General features: G+C 43.7%; 1 protein-coding gene across 1 annotated transcript in view; it reads left to right on the top strand.

The window, feature by feature from the left end:
• Positions 1-20990, top strand: part of gucy2g (guanylate cyclase 2g) — a 96096-nt gene that overhangs the window by 64402 nt on the left and 10704 nt on the right. Inside the window, exons 12-19 of the mRNA XM_024007202.2 lie at positions 1152-1256; positions 2343-2414; positions 2509-2677; positions 3163-3318; positions 3573-3750; positions 10904-11044; positions 11262-11454; positions 16401-16575. Of these exons, the coding sequence (XP_023862970.2) occupies positions 1152-1256; positions 2343-2414; positions 2509-2677; positions 3163-3318; positions 3573-3750; positions 10904-11044; positions 11262-11454; positions 16401-16575 (1189 nt within the window). The remainder of the gene's footprint in view (positions 1-1151; positions 1257-2342; positions 2415-2508; positions 2678-3162; positions 3319-3572; positions 3751-10903; positions 11045-11261; positions 11455-16400; positions 16576-20990) is intronic.

Here is a 20990-nt window from a genome sequence, read left to right on the forward strand (position 1 = left end):
CATCCGCTCCTTCAACGTTTCCACATGTTCTACCATGCTACGTAAAGGGGTCGGTTGGGCTTCCCACATCTCCTTGGTGAGGTCCAGTAGGCCGCATGTCCTTCTCCCATAGATGAGTTTGAAAGGGGAAAAACCGGTGGAGGACTGGGGTACTTCTCGGATCGATAACATTACGTGGGGTCGTAGCTGGTCCCAGTTCTTCCCGTCCTGCTCGATGACCTTCTACAGCATTTGTTTGAGCATTTTATTGAACCGCTCGTCGAGCCCATCCGTCTGTGGGTGAAAGACGGAGTTCCGGATCTGCTTAATCTGCAGGAGAGCACACACATCTTTCATTAGACGAGACATAATCTCAGTACCTTGGTCTGTCAGGATCTTGTTCGGGATGCCCACCCGGCTAAAGAGGTTGAACAGCTCCTGGGCGATTCCCTTGGATACTGCCACCCATAGGGGAATGGCCTCGGGATACCGGATGGCATAATCTACTAATACCAGGATGTACCGGTGTCCTCATGCTGTTTTTACCAGGGGTCCCACTATGTCCATGGTGATGCGTTCAAGGGGGACTCCGATCATCAGTAGTGGGGACCAGCGGGTTTTGGAAGTGTGCTATTGGGGCAGTGATTTGACACTCCGGGCAGCTGCGACAATTGTCTTCCAATTGTCTTCCTCATACAATGGAACCGGGCAGCGATCCGTTCCCGGGTCTTCTCCATTCCCAGGTGCGCCCCCAACAGGTGGGTGTGGGCCAGCTGAAGAACGGTTCCCACGTACCGTCATGGCAGCAACAGCAACAGAACGGTTATTCTTAATTTGGAAATGGGGGTATCGCCTGTCACTCACCTCTGAAAGTTTTTTCTATCCACTGCTATCACTTGGACTGCAGCGGCTTTCAAGTTCGGATCCTCCCACTGGGCAGTCCCAAATTGTCCGCTCAGTTGACCCCCATATATATATATATATATATTGAGTCCAAAGCAACCGCTGGGAGTTGAAATTTGTATGCTTATGATTATTCCGATTTTTAAAATCGCACAATGAATTCAATAAAAAAAATGTAATCTTAATATTTATTAATAATGAATTATTCTTGAAAAAACCCATTTGTATGTATTTCTGTAAATAATGCTCTGTACTCCTTTATAAAACAGTTGAGAGAGATGAAGCATGAAAACTTGGTGCAGTTCTTTGGGGTTTGCATTGACCCTCCAAAGGTCTGTATGGTCATGCAGTACTGCAAGAAAGGCAGCCTGAAGGTAACAGCATAGGACTGTGATGGTCCGGATTGAAATGACAACAAATGTAATTAATGAGATCGCTATAAACTATTTATAAGTCCTTCGTAGATGCTTCACAACTGATTTGTAAGCAAATTAATACTATATAAACTCTGTTACAACAATGTATACAGAATGCTATTTGTCAAACATCTGTGAATGCCATATAAACAGTTCATAAAGTTTTTAACCCATCCCTTACGTTCCGGGTTAATTTGACCCATTAAAAAAAAAAAAAAACACTAACATACTTGATCTACTCTCCTAGGTATGAGTCTCAAACTTGTAAAACGCGTCATTTACACACAATAAAACACCCTACCCGGTACAAGAAAAGTGACATCCATGATGTTCTGTGTCAGTTTAACCCGGAATTTGACCGTGAACTTGGTTTATATATCTCTTGAACGTTATGTCCTAGAAACAAGCTGCTTTCTGCATAGGAATGGTGCAYCCATGCTGATCACAGTATTATTTCCCTATGATGCTCAAAGGCTGAGCAACACAGGTCTGAAGTCAATTTGACACGCAATTTGACCCTTGAACTTGATCATTTTCTTACTCTTGAAGCTGAGCAACACTGATCTGAAGTTGAGCTAAAACTGAGTTTTGACAAKTGATGATTATACGATCTTACGGATTTATGACTTTTTACATGCATCAAACATTTGGGTCTAAGTTTAGAAAGGTCTGAAAAAAACAAAATCTGAAAGGTGACATTCTCAGCAACATTTAGATAAGGGGAACTGTACTCACCGTACCTTTAATGTTCACTGTACCCGAATCAAATTGACCCAGAACATAACTTGTGTATAGCCGAATCGAAAGTGGTACTAAGTTCAGGTTGTACTTTTCTTCTGCTGCTTTTCTTGTACCACTCTATATGAGGGATCATATTATGTGGTGCGTTGTGTTGTGTTTAGTAAAAAATGAAAGTTCAGATTGTACTTTCTCATTTATCTCTGTTTCCCCAAAAACCCTCCCTAATGGACACGACTCAGATGTCAAGCATTGGGTTGTAAGGATTGCTACAAAATGTATCCTTTCTGTTGTTTGTGACTGCAGGATGTTCTGAAATGCACTGACATTGAGCTGGATTGGATGTTTAAACTGTCCTTTGCATACGATATTGTTAATGTGAGTAAAAAGCCCTTTAGACTGGTACGTCCTTTATGTGAACAGGGCTAGACTTTTTTCCCGGTTTAGTTTGACACTGTTGATTTACTTGCAGGGGATGGAGTACATCCACAAGAGTAGCCTGAAGTCCCATGGCAACTTGAAACCCAGCACGTGTCTGGTGGACAGCAGACTTCAGGTCAAACTCTCTGGCTTTGGACTGTGGGAGTTCAAACACGGCAGTAAACACAAAGTCCTCCCTCTGGAAAATCCCAAATTTGAAGGTTAATAGTTCAATTGATCACGGGAGTAGAACTGAGTAGTTTGATGTAATCACTATTCAGACCAGTGTTTGGAGATGTTTATGAGGCCTTCCTTTATAAGACCTTTATAGATGCTTCAGAAATCATTCATAAGCAAATATCATGCTATATAAAGTAGGGCAAAAGAGTTATGCCACATTTGGCAAAGCAACAGATGTAGTGACCTTTTATATTAACCATTATGTAGTATTACTTTGCTTAAAATAATTTGTGAAGCATCTATGTAGGGCTTATGAAGACTTAATGAATGCCCTATGACGCCTTTATCAATTGTCGTTTGTGGGACCTTAAATGGACATGAATTATATCAATGTTATATTAAACGTCATGAAATCAATTATGAATTTTGAGACAGAGCTTATGAATGTGTTTATCAATGTATGCCCTTCTCAAGTAAAGTCTTACCACAAGTCGAATTAACCATAATTTGATGCCACTTTGTCCAGAGATGTACTGGACGGCTCCAGAACTTCTGAGGCAAGACCAGCTCCCGTTCAATGGCACACCCAAGGGGGACATCTACAGCTTTGCAATGATTATGCGTGAGCTGATCTATAGCTCAGAGTTGGGTCCATACCACGATATCCAGCTGGAGCCAAAAGGTGTGTTATTAATTGTTTCTAGAAGGTCCTCGAAAACACCACAAATAATAATCCGTCCTTTGTGGGGAAAATAATTATGTAAAGTGGTAAAACGTTGGATTTTGAGCAACCTGAAGTAGATCTAAGAATGTGTGAAATCTGTCTGCATTGTTCTGTATCAAGTCCATTAGAAACTGGGACTGGGACATGGTAGTTTTGTTGTACTTGGTATCACGTTGTGTAGAAAGTGTTTGTGTCTCATTGGTTTTCTCCAGAGATTATCAAGCAATTGCGGGTCCCTCTCTTAGGGGAGCCCCTCAGGCCGACCTTGTGCCCCAAGATGTGCAACGAGGGGCTGGTCGACCTTCTGAAGGCCTGCTGGAGTGAGAACCCTGACTACAGACCTCCTTTTGGCGCCATCAGAAGACAGCTGAAGGAGACCAGCCCAGAAAGGTCTGTCGTGGAGAGACCAGCCCAGACAGGGACAGACTTGCACAGACAGGGACAGACTTACCCAGACAGGAAGAGACCAACATGTTGAATGCACCGAGCTGTCTGTCTAAACTACTGGCACACAGCTCGGACACCCATGCATACCCCACAAGACATGCCACAAGAGGTCTCTTCACAGTCCCGAAGTCCAGAACAGACTATGGGAGGCACACAGTACTACATAGAGCCATGACTACATGGAACTCTACTCCACATCAAGTAACTGACGCAAGCAGTAAAATTTGATTTAAAAAACAGATAAAAAAATACCTTATGGAACAGTGGGGCCTGTGAAGCAACACAAACATCACAGACACATGCATACACACGCGCGCATACACACACACACACACACACACACACACACACACACACACACACACACACACACACACACACACACACACACACACACACACACACACACACACACACACACACACACACACACACACACACACACACACACACACACACACACGCACTATACATACACATGGATTTAGTACTGTAGATATGTGGTAGTGGTGGAGTAGAGGCCTGAAGGCACACAGAGTGTTGTGAATGTATTGTAATGTTTTTAAAATTGTATAAACTGCTTTAATTTCGCTGGACCCCAGGAAGAGTAGCTGCTGCTTTGGCAGCAGCTAATGGGGATCCATGATAAATAAAAATACAAACACAAACCTAGACAGGGAGAGACCTGCCAGCCCAGGCAGGTAGAGACCAACCTAGACAGGAACTAACCAGCTCAGGCAACCCAGAAATGTCTTATACGGCGCGCTGGTATGTACAAAACAATCTTCTTGAGTTCCAGAAGGTTCCATGTTGTAGCGGAAAGGTTTGTCTGCCTGGTTGAGTGATTATCCTGTAAGGGCCAGACAAATTGGTTTTCAGCTTATGTCCTCTCAGTGATCTCTTTACCCAGACACAATCTCCAACTTGAAGTGAGGGATCCTCCTTGACATTGTTCCTTTTGTTGTAGTACTTATTTTGAGCATCCTGATGTTTCTGTACTTCTGTCGTTAGCTTTTCGTCATCAGGTGGTTTGTCAGCCACGAAGGGTGGACGGACTGTATCCAGCGGCACTCTCCAGGTTCTTTCAATCATGAGCTCGACGGGTGTTTTTCCCGTCATTGAACAGTTTTCCTTCTTGGAGCTGGGCACGAAGACAATACTTCAGGACTTTGTTAAACCTCTCTACACCTGTGTTGGCTAATGGATAGTATAACAGGGTCTTCTGGTGCACCATTCCATCTTTTTTTTGTAGGACGGGAAGTCAGCTTGGAATTGCGGGGCATTATCAGTCACTAGAACTTGAGGCATTTTTGTGTGAACAGATCTTAAAGTCAATTGATCACAGTTGCTGTGGTCACATTGCTTGTGGCTATGACTTCAGGCCTTTTACTGTACAGGTCTGTCACAACAATCAGGTACTTCTGGTGAGCGAGAGCTGCTTGTAGTTCTCCGAAGATATCCACTTGAATCTTTTACCAAGTTTCTTCAGGTCATGGTATTGGTTGTAGTGGTGGTTTCTCTGGTCTGAGCAATTCTTCACTCAGTGCGCATGGCACACAGTTTTTCAAAAAGTTGGTGACGTCGTCCATCTTTGGCCAACATACTTTGCTGCAAAGGAACTGCTTCATCTTTCTTGTTGCTGGGTGTCCTTCATGTGCTCCGGTGAGCACATTCTCTTCGTGGACCTTTCCATCCTTTTTCCATCTAGGGTAGCACTTCACTTAGTACTGGATCTTGTAGCGTCTATTGAGTGCTTTTCAGGTGTGATGGCTGCTTGTAACTTCTCAATGAAGGTATGTTGACAGTACTCACCTGGGTGAGCCTGACAAGCCGGCCGAGGCATAGAAGCCCGACGAGCTGGCTGAGACGTGGGAGCCTGACGAGCCGGCTGAGGCATGATGTGGGATGTGAGCCTGATGAGCCGGCTGAGGCGTGGGAGCCTGACGATCCGGCTGAAGCGTGAAACCTGACGATTCCTCTGAGGCGTGGGAGCCTGATGAGCCAGCTGAGGTGTGGGAGCCTGACGAGCCGGCTGAGGCGTGGGAGCCCGATGAGCCGGCTGAGGGATGACGTGGGATGGGAGCCTGCCGAGCAAACCGAGGCAAGGAAACCTCACGAGCCAGCTAAGGCGTGGAAGCCTGACGAGTCAGCTGAGGCACCCCCGGTTCCATCGGCGGCGGCATCCGGACCCAACGTCACCACCAAAACCAAAAAACACGAACTCCCTGATGCTTCAAATAGGGGTGTCAGCATTCTGTAACAGCAGACGCTGGAGACGAGAAGCAAGTACAGGGAGTGAACATTTAATGAAACAAGAACAGCGTCTGGACAGGGGGAACAAAACGACATTATGACAATAATGCTGACACAGGGAACCAACCCGAGGAACAGACAGATATAGGGACAATCAACAAAGTGAAGGAGTCCAYGTGAGTCCAATGAGCGCTGATGCGTGTAATGATGGTGACAGGTGTGCGTAATGATGTGCAGCCTGGCCTCCTCGAGCGCCAGAGAGGGTGAGCGGGAGCAMGCGTGACACATGGGCTACTGAAGCGTTGCAGGTAATGAACATAATTCGACCTGGGTGGAAGTAAGCCAGAACAGGCGGTTCTGCTATTGTAGGCACCTTGTCATACACCCCTCCCCTTAAGTCTCAGCTTCTTTAGTAGCTGAGCACAGGACTTGGGTAGCAAGGCTCAGACAGCCTGTGAACCAGGGCCCAGCCTTGATTGCCAATGGGGTTGTAGATTGTTTGTTCAGGGGTGGAAATGGGCACACTGTTTGTAGAGTAGATGGGGAGCAAGAGGCAATCCATGGTCAGAGAAGGGCTTGCCCCTCTGCCTAACAGCAGGAACCAGGATAGGTGAACCAGAGCTCACCTGTGATGACATGGGGATTTTAGCACAAGGCTCCACCAGGACACAGAGAGAGGAACTTGGGGAATCACCAGTCAGCACTGGCGACTCAGCGGAGATGGAAACATCCACCTCTAAGACAGGACGGCCTTCTTTAACTTCTCTGGGGCAGGTGGGACGTAYACGTCCCACRGGCCAATAGCCAGGGAAAATACAGCTCGCCATATTCAAATAACATGATATAAAAATCTAACTTTCATTAAATCACACATGTAAGATACCAAATTAAAGCTACACTCGTTGTGAATCCAGCCAACATGTCAGATTTCAAAAAAGCTTTTCGGCGAAAGCATAAGATGCTATTATCTGACGATAGCACAAAAGTAAACAAAGAGAGAAGCATATTTCATCACTGCAAGCACGACACAAGACGCAGAAATAAAATATAAATCATGCCTTACCTTTGACGAAATTATTTTGTTGGCACTCCAATATGTCCCATAAACATCACAAATGGTCCTTTTGTTCGATTAATTCCGTCGATATATATCCAAAATGTCAATTTATTTGGACCGTTTCATCCAGAAAAACACAGCTTCCAACTTTCGCCAAGTCACTACAAAATATATCAAAAGTTACATGTAAACTTTACCAAAACATTTCAAACTACTTTGGTAATACAACGTTAGGTATTTTTAAACGTTAATAATCGATCAATTTGAAGACGGGATGATCTGTGTTCAATACAAAAAGAAAACAATCTGACGCAACTTTTTTCGTAARGTGACTCTCTCAAAATATTTACTTCATGTGACCCTCATTTACGATAGCCCTACTTCTTCACTACACAAAGGAATAACCTCAACCGATTTCCAAGGACTGGTGACATCCAGTGGAAGCGGTAGGAACTTCAAGCAAGTCCATTAGAAATCTGTTGTCTCTAAAAAAATCTAATTGAAAAGACAGTGACATCAAAAAAATACAAATTCTGAATGGTTTGTCCTCAGGGTTTTGCCTGCTACATAAGTTCTGTTATTCTCACAGACATGATTCAAACAGTTTTAGAAACTTCAGAGTGTTTTCTATCCAAATCTAATAATATGCATATCTTATATTCTGGGGATGAGTAGCAAGCAGTTGAATTTTGGCATGATATTTTTCCCGAAAGTGAAAATGCTGTCCCCTGCCCTCAAGAAGTTAAGACCCAGCAGTACAGTAGGACCCTCCAGTGGGCCCTGTGCATCGGAAAGTAGGCACTCCTCTTTTGGGACAGGAACAGTCACAGGAGTAGGGCTGTTACAGTGACCGTATTATCGCCACACTGGCGGTCACGAGTCATGACGGCAGTCAAACTCTACGTGACCGTTTAGTCACGGTAACTAGGCTTCTCCCAGCTCTGATGTTGCTGATGGTCATTAGTAGCCTACCAATCTTGCTAACTTCCTTGTACTGCCTGGTACTCAGCACTCTATTCTCCCTCTAATCACTCTGAAACAAATGCAAATGTAATCGAAAATCTAATAAAACAGGAGGATCCCCATCAGCTTTCTATAGGCTAGGCCTACTATAATTATTTCTCAACTTTCCTAATATTAAGCACATTGCTTTTCTTTACAACAGGAGTATACCCTATCTGGCTAGCATGAAAATGAACCACGGGAAAAGTGTCCTCCATTCACTATTTAAGTGCATACTGTAGATGACATGTCTTTTTTCCCACTACCTTGTTTCGAGACAGGTGCATGATATTGGTCCCTTCTAAATCAAAACAAATTTCACACATATATTATTTAGTATGTATAAAGACAAGATTAAATCAAGAACAGTCTGATGGGTGAAAATATTAGCCTATCACTAATTGTGAATGATGCCAAACTTGTGTGCAATAAGGCAAGAAACAGAGCATGCCTTTTTTGGCGACATTTTCAAATCAGTCTCACCTCATGTAGCCTTGCCCATAGGCCTATATGTTTTGATAAGGTTTGTATCAATAACTTCTAAAAAATTATTAAGCACATTAATCCAGTTTACAACGGGTGTAGAGCCTAATTGGCATACATATGCAGCGTGTAAGTTTCAACTTTGTGGAAACTACAAAGTTTTTTTCCACAAAGCTTTTTTCCACAAAGTTCATTTTTTCATCATAAAAATGTAGATTGATATTTAGCCTGACAAAAAGTACATCTGAGAGAGCCATGTGAGTGAGAGGTGCTTCGGAGAAATCAGCCTGGAGAAGGGAATTATAATTATTTTATTCAGCCCAAGGGCACTGGCCGCAAAAGGGATGGATTCTTTTAAGGGGCATTGCGGCCACACAAGGGGGATGCTGTCGGGATATTCAAGGCATTATCAAGTGCGTGTCAAATTGTGAATGAGAGATGAAATGATGTGCAGCCTGTGCAAATAACAAAGCAGAGCTCATGCCTTTCATAGGACTTTTTTCAAATCATTATTAGAGTCGCACACTTATATTGCTTTAAAAATACAAACGTTGGGCTATATGTTTTGATCACAAATAAAGTTGAATAAATAACTCTATATTAAGCATATATTTTAAGACCTATTTCTTTGTTAACCGCTCAACACAGAATAGCCGCATGTGCACTCACACTCAGAAATCTTTTGGAGAAAACATCCTTTCTACAGTATTTTATTCAGCTATGTTCAATTGTATTCTTCATACTACAAAATAATATAAAATAATGCCACGGAATTCTAAGCAAATCTTGTCTGCTAAATGAACTAGTGTAGCCCACAGACATATGGCGTAGCCAGACCAGGGCCTAACATCAGGACAAAGAGRATGCTATTCTGTTCTTCTGAAATAGACTACATTTTCTTCATATCATGTTTCTTCAGACCTATCTAAAATACCTAATGGATTGATTGTGATGGTGTAGGATATGGATTTATTATACTTTTTAAAATGTAGATATTCCAAAGGTCTGCGTCAGTGGCTTGTAGGCTATGTGTGGAAGCCAGGAGACACTAAATGTGTTTATGTTAATTAACGATCAATTACCGTGAGACCAGCAGTTATTTGCTTGACAATCTGACTACATTTAATGACTGCCACAGCCCTAGACAAAAGGAAGTAGTTGAAGCTCCTCCTCAGCTGGAAGAGTAGGGGACACCACTCCCTCAAGAGAAGGTGTCTCCTCGATGGTGTTAGTTCTAATTATCAGAGTAAGAACTCAACAGACACTATGAAAGCTTAAACCAAATTTATTCGCCCATATGGTCAAAACAGATGCATCAGACAAAATACATATTCACACAAGCGCTGATAATTAACCCTTTCTCCGCATGCTGAGTCTCCTCCTACACATCTCAACAGCCAATGCATCTCTGTTGCTAGACAGAACCTGCACTTCCTCACTTCATCTGACCTGACCTCTCCCCCAAAGTGCTCACTCCTCCCCAACTRGCGGCTGTCATGTTGACTCGTACCAGACGGTGTCTTTCCTTCTCCCATAGGATCCCTGATGGCCAACAATAACATATCCTGACATAATGTAAATGTTATAAATCATCCTCTCTCCCTCAGTGAAAGGAATAAAGTATATTTCATGATTTCATAAGTCAAGAAATCAGAACCCAACAATGGAAACCAGAGCCTCGGACGGCTCCAGCCTCAGGTCTGAAACGCCAGGAACTGGGGTGGCCCACTCACAATCCGATGTGCAAGCAGGTGGCGCCACCTCCTGAAAACTCCAGGAGAAACAACTGCACTTGGTGGTTCTCCTCGCGTGGCAAATCAGTAGGGTAGGACACCAACCCGGCCGTGATGAATGGCAGGACTGGCTGAGTAACTCAATGATGACAGCTGTAGCGTCAATGGTGTCTTCCTCCCCTCGCAGCCACTTCCATCAGGCCTCAGCCAATTCACATTACAATGGCCATACTTAACTCATTAATGCAAACAAAGGTATAATTAGCAAAAACATTAACATTCAGTTAGTCACTACTAAACTCAGGCAAATGTCAGAAGGGCTGGTCCATTTTTTGCTTAGTGGGCCTGTCTGACTTGTTGTTTTTTTGCGCAAAATTATAATTATCTGGCTAATAATGGGGCCTCAATGAATAAAATGGGCTGGTGTGTTAGCAATGCAAGAGACGGTTTTTGGTCCCAGGCATCCCTTGCCTAAGCTAATGATGTTTTCACTATGATTATTGTTTTCCTCACCTCACGCAATATCAGTCTATACCGTTTATCGACTCATCTATTTTATGCTTCTCAGTCATGCGAATATCCTTGACAACATGGTGAACAAGTTGGAGAGCTATGCCATTCACCTGGAGGAGGTGGTTGAAGAGAGAACCAAACAGCTTACAGCAGAGAAGACCCGGTCGGACAAGCTTCTCTCCAGCATGTTACCAAGGTAACACAGGCTTTGTACCTACAAGCATTTTGGATTATGTAAAAAATAAACGTTCCAAGATAATTACGCTACAAATATTGAGATGTTTACGATATTATTTTTGCAGAATTCAGTGCTGTTTTGTGGACAGAAACTTTTGTGGACAGAACATTGGTGTTACATACCCTTTATATATATATTTAACCCACTCCATTGACTTCCCTGGCTTGACTGACAGGTACATAGCYGACCATCTGATGGCTGGGAAGTCGGTGGAGCCTCAGGGTTATGACATGGTGACAATCTTTTTCTCGGACATCGTGGGCTTCACCTCCATGTGCTCCATTAGCTCCGCCTTGGAGGTGGTCACCGTCCTCAATGACCTCTACAGTCTCTTTGATGAGATCATCAAGCTCTACGATGTCTACAAGGTACATTATACCTGTACAATAATTTTAAAGTGTCAGACAGACCCCAGTTTTTTGGGGTACCACTTCACCTCAAGTGACACCATTAACTTACATAGTTATTAGGGCATGGTAAGACTTTACTGAAGGTTACCTACATAAGGAATTCATAACCCCTACATAATGCATAAGCAGTAAATACGCATTTAAATAAATAACTTATGAAATGCTGATGTAGGCTACTGTTTGTGAATACATTATGGGTTCTGTATGTGCCTACTGCATGTGCCTACACCCCTTGACTTTTCCCCCCCAAAATTGTGTTACAGTCTGAATTTAAAATTGATTACATTTAGATGTCTGTCACTGGTCTACACACAATACCACCTAGTGTCAAAGTGGAATAATGTCTTGAGTCAATAAGTGGTCAACCCCATTGTTATAGCAAGCCTAAATTAGTTCAGTAGTAAAAATGTGCTAAACAAGTTGCATAATACGTTGCCTGGACTCACTCTGTGTGCAAAAATAGTGTTTAACATGATTTTTGAATGACTACCTCATCTCTTTACCCCACACATACAATTATCTGTAATTTAACTAGGCAAGTCAGTTAAAGAACAAATTCTTATTTACAATGACGGCCTACCCCACCAAACCCTAACGACACTGGGCCAATTGTGCGCCACCCTATGGGTCTCCCAATTATGGCTGGTTGTGATGCAGCCTGGTATCGAACCAGGGTCTGTAGTGACGCCTCTAGCACTGAGATGCAGTGCCTTATACCGCTGCACCACTCAGGAGCCCCCAGTAAGGTGTGGTGGAAATTCCAAGTGAGAGAGACTTTGTTATTATTATTATTGTTACTTTACAATCTTTATTATCGATTAAAAATTGCAATAATGAAGCTGGTCAACGACCACCCATDGGTAATCGTTGAGAGCCCAACGAGAATATTTGGGTTACAGCTCTTTATAGCAAAGTGCATCCTTCTGAATGTTCATGACAAACAACAGATGTTTAGACAAAGGTACATTATGCTATCAAGCAACAGATAGTGAGATTTACATTGCGCCAGGTTTCTGTCTCTAGGTCATTTACTGCTCGTTTATACAGGGTTATCTTCTCCTTAACACACAGATACAAATCATTCAATGGAATGCAGGCTGTAGGTTCTACTGAGAAGTACTGAGAAACCTTATTCGATGCATAAACAGAATTAAACATAATCTTGTAAAATACATTTTAAAAAACGTCATTAACAAAAAAAATTGTCTCATAATTTCATAATTATGTTTTTGGATCAAATATTAAGCATTTTACAAACTTTTTTACAAAATGTAAAGTTCAACAAATTAATAAACAAATCAATATTTCCAATATTTTTTTTTACATTGCTCCCCTAATAAAAATGTCGGAGTTAAACATAACACTGAAAATATGAATATTTCAAATGAAATTATACAAAAATATCATAAAATTAAATCAGACTTTTTCCCAATTTGAGCTCTTTAGCTGTTTCAGTAATGAGAAGGCCAAGTGAGGTAAAGGGGGTGTTTGAGAATAAGAACCTCATTCTGAAGGCATATAAGTGAATAAATTGACTTAATTTGTGCTCATCTAAGGAATATCCCTCTAGATAATTGGCTGGGGTAGGCCGTCACTGTAAAATAAGAATTTGCTCTTAATTGACTTGCATAGTTAAATAAAGGTTAAATAAATAATAATAATGCATAATATTGTGTTTTATTCAAATATGTTTGTTTTTTCTAATGATTTTGAAATAAAATGACCCAAGAATTTAATCCAGATGCATTTCGGTAAAATTCTGGTGAAATTTTCAAATGGATTTAAAATAAGACGTTTTCCCAAAAACGAAAGATCTTAGTCCTCAGAATGATAGTTGATTTTTGCAGATGCACCATTGTTTTATATCACAATTTGCTACAGACATTGTCACGTCCTGACCATAGTGCTTATGTGTTTTGCTTGTTTTAGTGTTGGTCAGGACGTGAGCTGGGTGGGCATTCTATGTTGTGTGTCTAGTTCGTCTGTTTCTGTGTTCGGCCTAATATGGTTCTCAATCAGAGGCAGCTGTCAATCGTTGTCCCTGATTGAGAATCATATATAGGTGGCTTGTTTTGTGTTGGGGATTTGTGGGTGGTTGTTTCCTGTCTCTGTGTTTTATCTGCACCAGCTAGGACTGTGACGGTTAGTTCGTTTGTTATTTTGTATAGTGTCTTGTCTTCGTGTATATTAAATCATGGAAACTTACCACGCTGCACATTGGTCCTCCGATCCTTCTCGCCTCTCCTCAATCCGAGGAGGAGGAAGAGCTAGACTGCCGTACAAAACCACCCACCAATCTCAGCCAAGCAGCGTGGCTACGGCAGCAGCAGCAGCAGCGACCCACTACACAGGAGACTCCTGGACATGGAGGAAATTCTGGAGGGAAAGACAACTGGGCTCACATTGGAGAATATCGCCGCTCTCTGAAGAGATGGAGGCAGCTAAAGCCCAGGAGCGGTGGTATGAGGAGGCAGCACGGAAGCGTGCGTGGAAGCCCGAGAAGAAATCCCAAAAATTTCTTGGGGGGGGCGGCTAAAAGGGTAGTGTGGCGAAGTCAGTAGGAAACCTGCGCCCACTTCCCATGCTTACCGTGGAGAGCGGGAGTACGGGCAGACACCGTGTTATGCGGAAGAGCGCACGGTGTCTTCCTGTACGTGTGTTTAGCCCGCGGGCGGTTATTCCACCTCCCCGCACGGCCGGGCCTAGATGAGCATGAGCCAGGTGCCATGAAGCCGGCTCAACGCGTCTGGTCTCCAGTGCGTCTCCTCGGGCCGGTGTACATGGCACCAGCCTTACGCATGGTGTCCCCGGTTCGCCAACACAGCCCAGTGCGGGTTATTCCACCTCCCCCGCACTGGTCGGGCTAGGGGAGCATTCAACCAGGTAAGGTTGGGCAGCTGTGCTCAAGGGAGCCAGTACGCCTGCACGGTCCGGTATATCCGGCGCCACCTTCCCGCCCAGCCCAGTACCACCAGTACCTACACCACCACCAGGCTTCCAGTGCGTCTCCAGAGCCCTGTTCCTCCTCCACGCACTCCCCTGTGTGCGTGTCTCCAGCCCAGTACCTCCAGTTCCGGCACCACGCACCAAGCCTCCTGTGCGTCTCCAGAGCCCTGTACGCACTGTTCCTTCTCCGCGGCACTCGCCCTAGGTGCGTGCCCTCAGCCGTACCACCAGTGCCGGTACCCGCACCAGGCCTATAGTGCGCTCGAGAGTCCAGTGTGCCCTGTTCCTGCTCCCCGCACTAGCTTTGAGGTGCGTGTCTCCAGTCCGTACCAGCAGTTCCGGCACCACGCACCAGGCCTACTGTGCGCCTCAGCAGGTCAGAGTCGGCCGTCTGCCAAACGCCCCTGAGCCATCCGTCTGCCCAGCGCCGTCTGAGCCATCCGTCTGCCCAGCGCCGTCTGAGCCATCCGTCTGCCCAGCGCTGTCTGAGCCATCCGTCTGCCCAGCGCCGTCCGAGCCGCCCGTCTGTCCCGAGCCGCCCGTCGTCCCGAGCCGTCGAGAGCCGCCCGTCTGTCCCGAGCCGTTAGACCGCCCGTCTGTCCCGAGCGTTAGAGCCGCCCGCCATCAGGAGCTGCCAGAGCCGCCCGCCAGTCAGAGCTGCCAGAGCCGCCCGCCAGTCAGGAGCTGCCAGAGCCGCCCGCCAGTCAGAGCCGCCCGCCAGTCAGGAGCCGCCCGCCAGTCATGAGCTGCTCTCCAGTCCTGAGCTACCTCCAGTCATGAGCTGCCCTCCAGTCATGAGCTGCCCTCCAGTCATGAGCTGCCCTCCAGTCATGAGCTGCCCCTCAGCCCGGAGCTGTCCCTCAGTTCGGAGCTGTCCCTCAGTCCGGAGCTGTCCTCGTCCGGCTGTCTCTATGTCCGGAGCTGCCTCTCTGTCCGGAGCTGCCTCTCTGTCCTGAGCTACCTTCTCTGTCCTGACTACCTCTTCCTGAGCTACCTCTCTGTCCTGAGCTACCTCTCTGTCCTGAGCTATCTCTCTGTCCTGAGCTACCTCTCTGTCCTGAGCTGTCTCCTAAATTAGTGGGGACCTTGGTGAGGATTCCTAGGCCAAGGTCGGGGGCGAGGGTTGCCACTCAAAGGACGCTAAGGAGGGGGACAAAGACAATGGTGGAGTGGTGGCCTCGTCCTGCGCCGGAGCCGCCACCGCGGACAATGCCCACCAGACCCCCCCTTGAGTTTTAGGGGTGCGTTCGGAGTCCTCACCTCAGGAGGGGGTACTGTCACGTCCTGACCATAGTGCTTATGTGTTTTGCTGTTTTAGTGTGTGGTCAGGACGTGAGCTGGTGGGCATTCTATGTTGTGTGTCTAGTTCGTCTGTTTCTGTGTTCGGCCTAATATGGTTCTCAATCAGAGGCAGCTGTCAATCGTTGTCCCTGATTGAGAATCATATATAGGTGGCTTGTTTTGTGTTGGGGATTTGTGGGTGGTTGTTTCCTGTCTCTGAGTTTTGTCTGCACCAGCTAGGACTGTGATGGTTAGTTCGTTTGTTATTTTGTATAGTGTCTTGTCTTCGTGTATATTAAATCATGGAAACTTACCACGCTGCACATTGGTCCTCCGATCCTTCTCGCCTCTCCTCATCCGAGGACGAGGAAGAGCTAGACTGCCGTTACAGACATTTTAAAACTAGTTTCATGAGAATCACCCAATCGCTGCCAAAAGTGATTCTAACATGTATTTCTTCCACTTTGACATTACAAAGTATTTCTTGTAGATCATTGACAGAAACAGACAATTAAATACATTATAATCCCACTTTGTACACAACAAAATGTGTAAAACGTCAAGGGGTGTGAATACTTTCTGAAGGCACTGTACAGTAGGTAGCCTTGTAAAATTTACAGTGTATATTGTAAAGTTTATGGTGTATATTGTGGGCATTTATGTGTATGGTGTATCAGGTGGAGACTATAGGGGATGCGTACATGGTAGCTAGCGGGCTACCCATCAGTAACGGCATGAAGCACGCATCTGAGATTTCTACTATGGCTCTTCACTTCCTGTGTGCCATCAAGCTCTTCAAGATTCGCCACTTGCCCAATCAGAGCTTGTCTCTCCGCATCGGGATCAACTCAGGTCAGTATGTACGAACAACCTGTCAAATCGATTACCCAGACAGCGGCTGTCAGCCATGAAGTAACGAATCCTAACTCGAGATCTGTGTGTATAATTTAAAGGGTGACTGCATTTCCTGATTTGGCACAAAAACAGTGTCTACATATGTGAAAACAGCGCGTTTCTAAGGTCAAAAGAATTGGTCAAATGGTCAAGGTCAAATGGTCATAAGGTCAAATGACATTAAAATGAATAAACTGTGATTTTCAAAACCTGCAATGAGTTTCTAGCCCAAGGAAAGGTCTTTTCTTGCTCCCCACATCACCTTGAATCTCATAGTGTTTAAAAAATCACAGTTTTTAACTCAATGATTTTTCTACGAAACATAGAAATGCACCATTTTCACATATTTTTACACTGGTTTGTGCTGGAGATAATGAAAATGATGTTGAAAAGTGATGGAGTTGCCCATGAAGAAATGCTAGCAGCCATGACGGAAGGCAAACGAGAGTTGTCTTGGGGGTGTGGTATAATGTGGGAGTTTCTTGGGTGTGTTTTTGCCATTCGATCACATAAAAAAGAAAGCCAGTAGTGAGTACGGCGAGGTAAGCTGAGCTAGCTTTGCTATGGAGAGAACAAAGTTTTGAAGTTGAGGACTTCTCCCCTCCTGATTGACTCATCATCGCAAGATGGTCAGCTAATTCCGTTCTATGTGTAGGCTAAAGCCTGCGCTGACCCTAAAACCTGCGCTGATCTTGTGTTTAGCCAAGCTGACAACAGCTAGCTAGCATAGCTTGGTGACAGCTGCAGCTGGCTATTCTATCTAGCTGATATTTCACTGCCAAATCAGTTATGGCAAGATAACAAGAGCCAGTGTTGAATGTGTTTTATAAGACACTCGTTCTATAACACCTTGCTTCAAAAGTAGCTTGCACCTTAGTTTCAGCGTTTCATCATATCATGTAAATACATGTTACTGTGGAAACGGTATCAACTGTGAGTTGTATGCCTGGTCTTGAGTCAAATCAGTTATCCTACAACACAATATGCTATAACTGGCTAGTTTTGTCTATTGTCATCTCTCCTTATGTCTGCTGTAAGGTCTTTCCCAGGGGACATATCTCAGAACTACTGATATCCCTACAACAGGTGTAGGCTACATGTGGACATTGCTCAAACGTCACCCAGCTTGAGTGTAGATACATTTATTAACAACAACAAAAATCGATGAGTGTGTTTATGATAAAAAGACAAAACATTCTGTGCTGTAAATATCATATAGATATGCTTATAAAGACAGTATGCCTACACCTACCTAGCAAATACAAATAAGTTGTGTGTATGAAGTACAACTTCAGCTGTCTAACCAGAACTAGAATTTGGCAGTCTAACCACACACTGACATGCACCCCACTGGGCACAGACGTCAGTTCAACGTCTAGATTTGATTTACATTTGGATGAGTTGTCAACTAACATGAATTCAATGTGAAATCAACCAAAAATGTCACACTGTCATTTGATTTAGGTTAAAAGTTGTGTGAAAAAAAGACGTCATGATACGCCATTCTAGATAAGACAGAGTTCGCCTCAACCCATGGATCCAGCAGGCAGAATTAAATAAGAGGATGGCACTCTTCTCATACCACTCTGTAGGCTACTGGCCAATTCAGCATCGGTCAGTAGCCTACAGAGTAATATCAAAAGAGTGCAGTTGCTAACTTATGAAGAAATTCTAAACTAAGGTCTCTATTTCATTCCGTATCGCGGAAATTCACCGTTACAGCGTGATTGAAATTTAAAGGCAACGATCCCGTATTAGCAGAGACTGTATTCACGGTAAATGCTGCATATGTCCCCTCAATCGTAAATGACCTATACTTTGTAGCGCGCAATCTGTAATGCTTCAGCGATACAGATTGACTAGAGTGTGTTCATAACTTTCAAGTGTAACTTTCAAGTGTAACAGTTCCATGTAGAATAACCCATACTTCACATTATACTGTAGAAGCGTGTGCTCTGCTAATATAACAAAGTGAAAATATCATACCTTCATGTATGGTGTCCCGTATAAGACAGGATTTCCCTGACATGTTTGACAATGGTGGTTAGGTGACTTCCAGGACAGATAGTATTTTGACCATTGACCAGATCAAATGCCAATGGGTTACAGTTAGCTGTTGTTAGCGAGGTAGCTAACTAACGTGAGCTATGCACATCTTCCTCTGACATGCTACATCACATTACATGTTAGCTTGATGCATTTAGCTAGCTACAGTATCATTCCCCTTTCATCTGTGGTATCATAGCTAGCTAGCCTGGCTCGCTAGCATTGTCAAATAATGTTGCATAATCATAAGTAGCTACTAGCTAGCTAGTACCACCTATTTACTTACCTAATGTACTCACCAACACCAGTGGTTTGACGGTTGACAGGCAGCAGAAGGGACCGTGTTGTATGTAATCCATTCCTGGCCATCTGTCAATATTGTTGACATGCATTGGAAGTTTGCACCAACTTTATGGAAGTCCATTTTCACTCCGATTGCTTGAGCGAAATGTGCGTGTGTTGCACCCATATTCGGGAATTGACAACAAATGTCCACATGGCAGCTGGGGATGGACCACAACGTGTTGTCTCTGGGCAATCGCACATCATTGGCAAAAGTGGGCATGCAAATAATCCATACCCAGCCAGTAAGTCGTGACAAACTCACTTGCAAAAATCAGTTTCGGGCGAGAATTACTTTATGACCAAAATCACCCTATTTACACTTTGTAGTCCATTTGACACTATAATTAATGTTTCGGACTCATATCAATGTCACATAGGCCGTTTAAAACCAGAGAAGTTGGTTCTAAGGGGCAGTTAACTTTTACTTGGTACTCATCCCGGATCCAGGAGCACCCCCCACAGTAAAAAAGCTGACTAGCATAGCCTAGCATAGCGTCACAAGTAAATACTAGCATCTAAATATCATTAAACACAATCCAAGACACCAGATGAAAGATACAGATCTTGTGAATCCAGCATCATTTCTGATTTTTAAAATGTTTTACAGGGAAGACACAATATGTAAATCTATTAGCTAACCACGTTAGCAAAGACACCACTTTTTTTACTCACCAGTTTTTTACTCCATCAGTAGCTATCACTAATTCGAACTAAAGATATATATAGCCACTAACCAAGAAACAACTTCATAAGATGCACAGTCTGATAACATATTTATGGTATAGCATATTGTTTTCTAGAAATGTGCATTTTTCAGGTATAAATCACAAGTTTACCATTGCAGCCACTATCACAAAACTCACCCAAAGCGACTAGAATAACTACAGAGAGCAACGTGTATTACCTAATTACTCATCTTAAAACATTCTGAAAATACACAGCGGTACAGCAAATGAAAGCCCAACATTTTGTGAATCCAGACAATATTTCAGATTTCTAAGTGTTTTACAGCGAAAACACAATATATCGTTATATTAGCATACCACATGAGCTAACATCACCCAGCATTGATTCCAGGCAAAAAGCGCGATAAGTTATCACCACCAAAATATATTACTTTTTTCACTAACCTTCTCATAATTCTTCAGATGACAGTCCTGTAACATCATATTACACCAATGCATATAGAGTTTGTTCGAAAATGTGCATATTTAGCATCACAAATCGTGGTTATGCTATGTAATCAGTCAAAACATGGCATGCATTCTGGACGGCGCCATCTTGGAAGGGCACCTAAGTTTACGATTATTTATCGATTAAGATTGACTAAAAAAATACAGGTTGGACAGCTAATGAAAGATGCATTGGTTATTAATGCAACCGCTGATTTAGATTTAAAAAATTAACGTTACTAAGCAAACAGTGTGCGTTACAGCCAGACTAGTGCCGCAATAATGGCGAAAAATGCGTTTACATTTTTCCACATAAATACGGAATAAAATCATAAATAGTTCTTACTTTGGACGACTTCCATCAGAATCTTGGGCAAGGTGTCCTTTTGTCCAAAAGAATCGTTGCTTTGTTGTAAACGTCCACTTCAACTTCGGAACTAGCAGCTAACAGTAGCTACGTGGCACACACATGTCCAATCCTCAAACGCAATACTACGAAAATTCCGAAAATAGCAATATACTCGCATAAACTGATATAAATCGGTTTCAAATAACTTCGTTATGATGTTTCTAACACCTATACGAATTAAATTACAGACGGACATATCTAAGGCCGATAACTGAGCGTTTCAAAATGCTATCCTGGGGTCTTGCGTTGCGTAATGGCGGAAGTCGAAAGAGAGCACACCTCGTTCCTTGCCCTTTTATAAGCTCTGAGAAATACATAGAAACACCATTCACTTCTCATTGGTTACTGACATCCAGGGGAAGGCGGTGCAGTTCATTTCGATCCATAGGGCACACACACGA

This window comes from Salvelinus sp. IW2-2015, linkage group LG18 (assembly GCF_002910315.2).
Source record: "Salvelinus sp. IW2-2015 linkage group LG18, ASM291031v2, whole genome shotgun sequence".
Classification (NCBI taxonomy): domain Eukaryota; kingdom Metazoa; phylum Chordata; class Actinopteri; order Salmoniformes; family Salmonidae; genus Salvelinus; species Salvelinus sp. IW2-2015.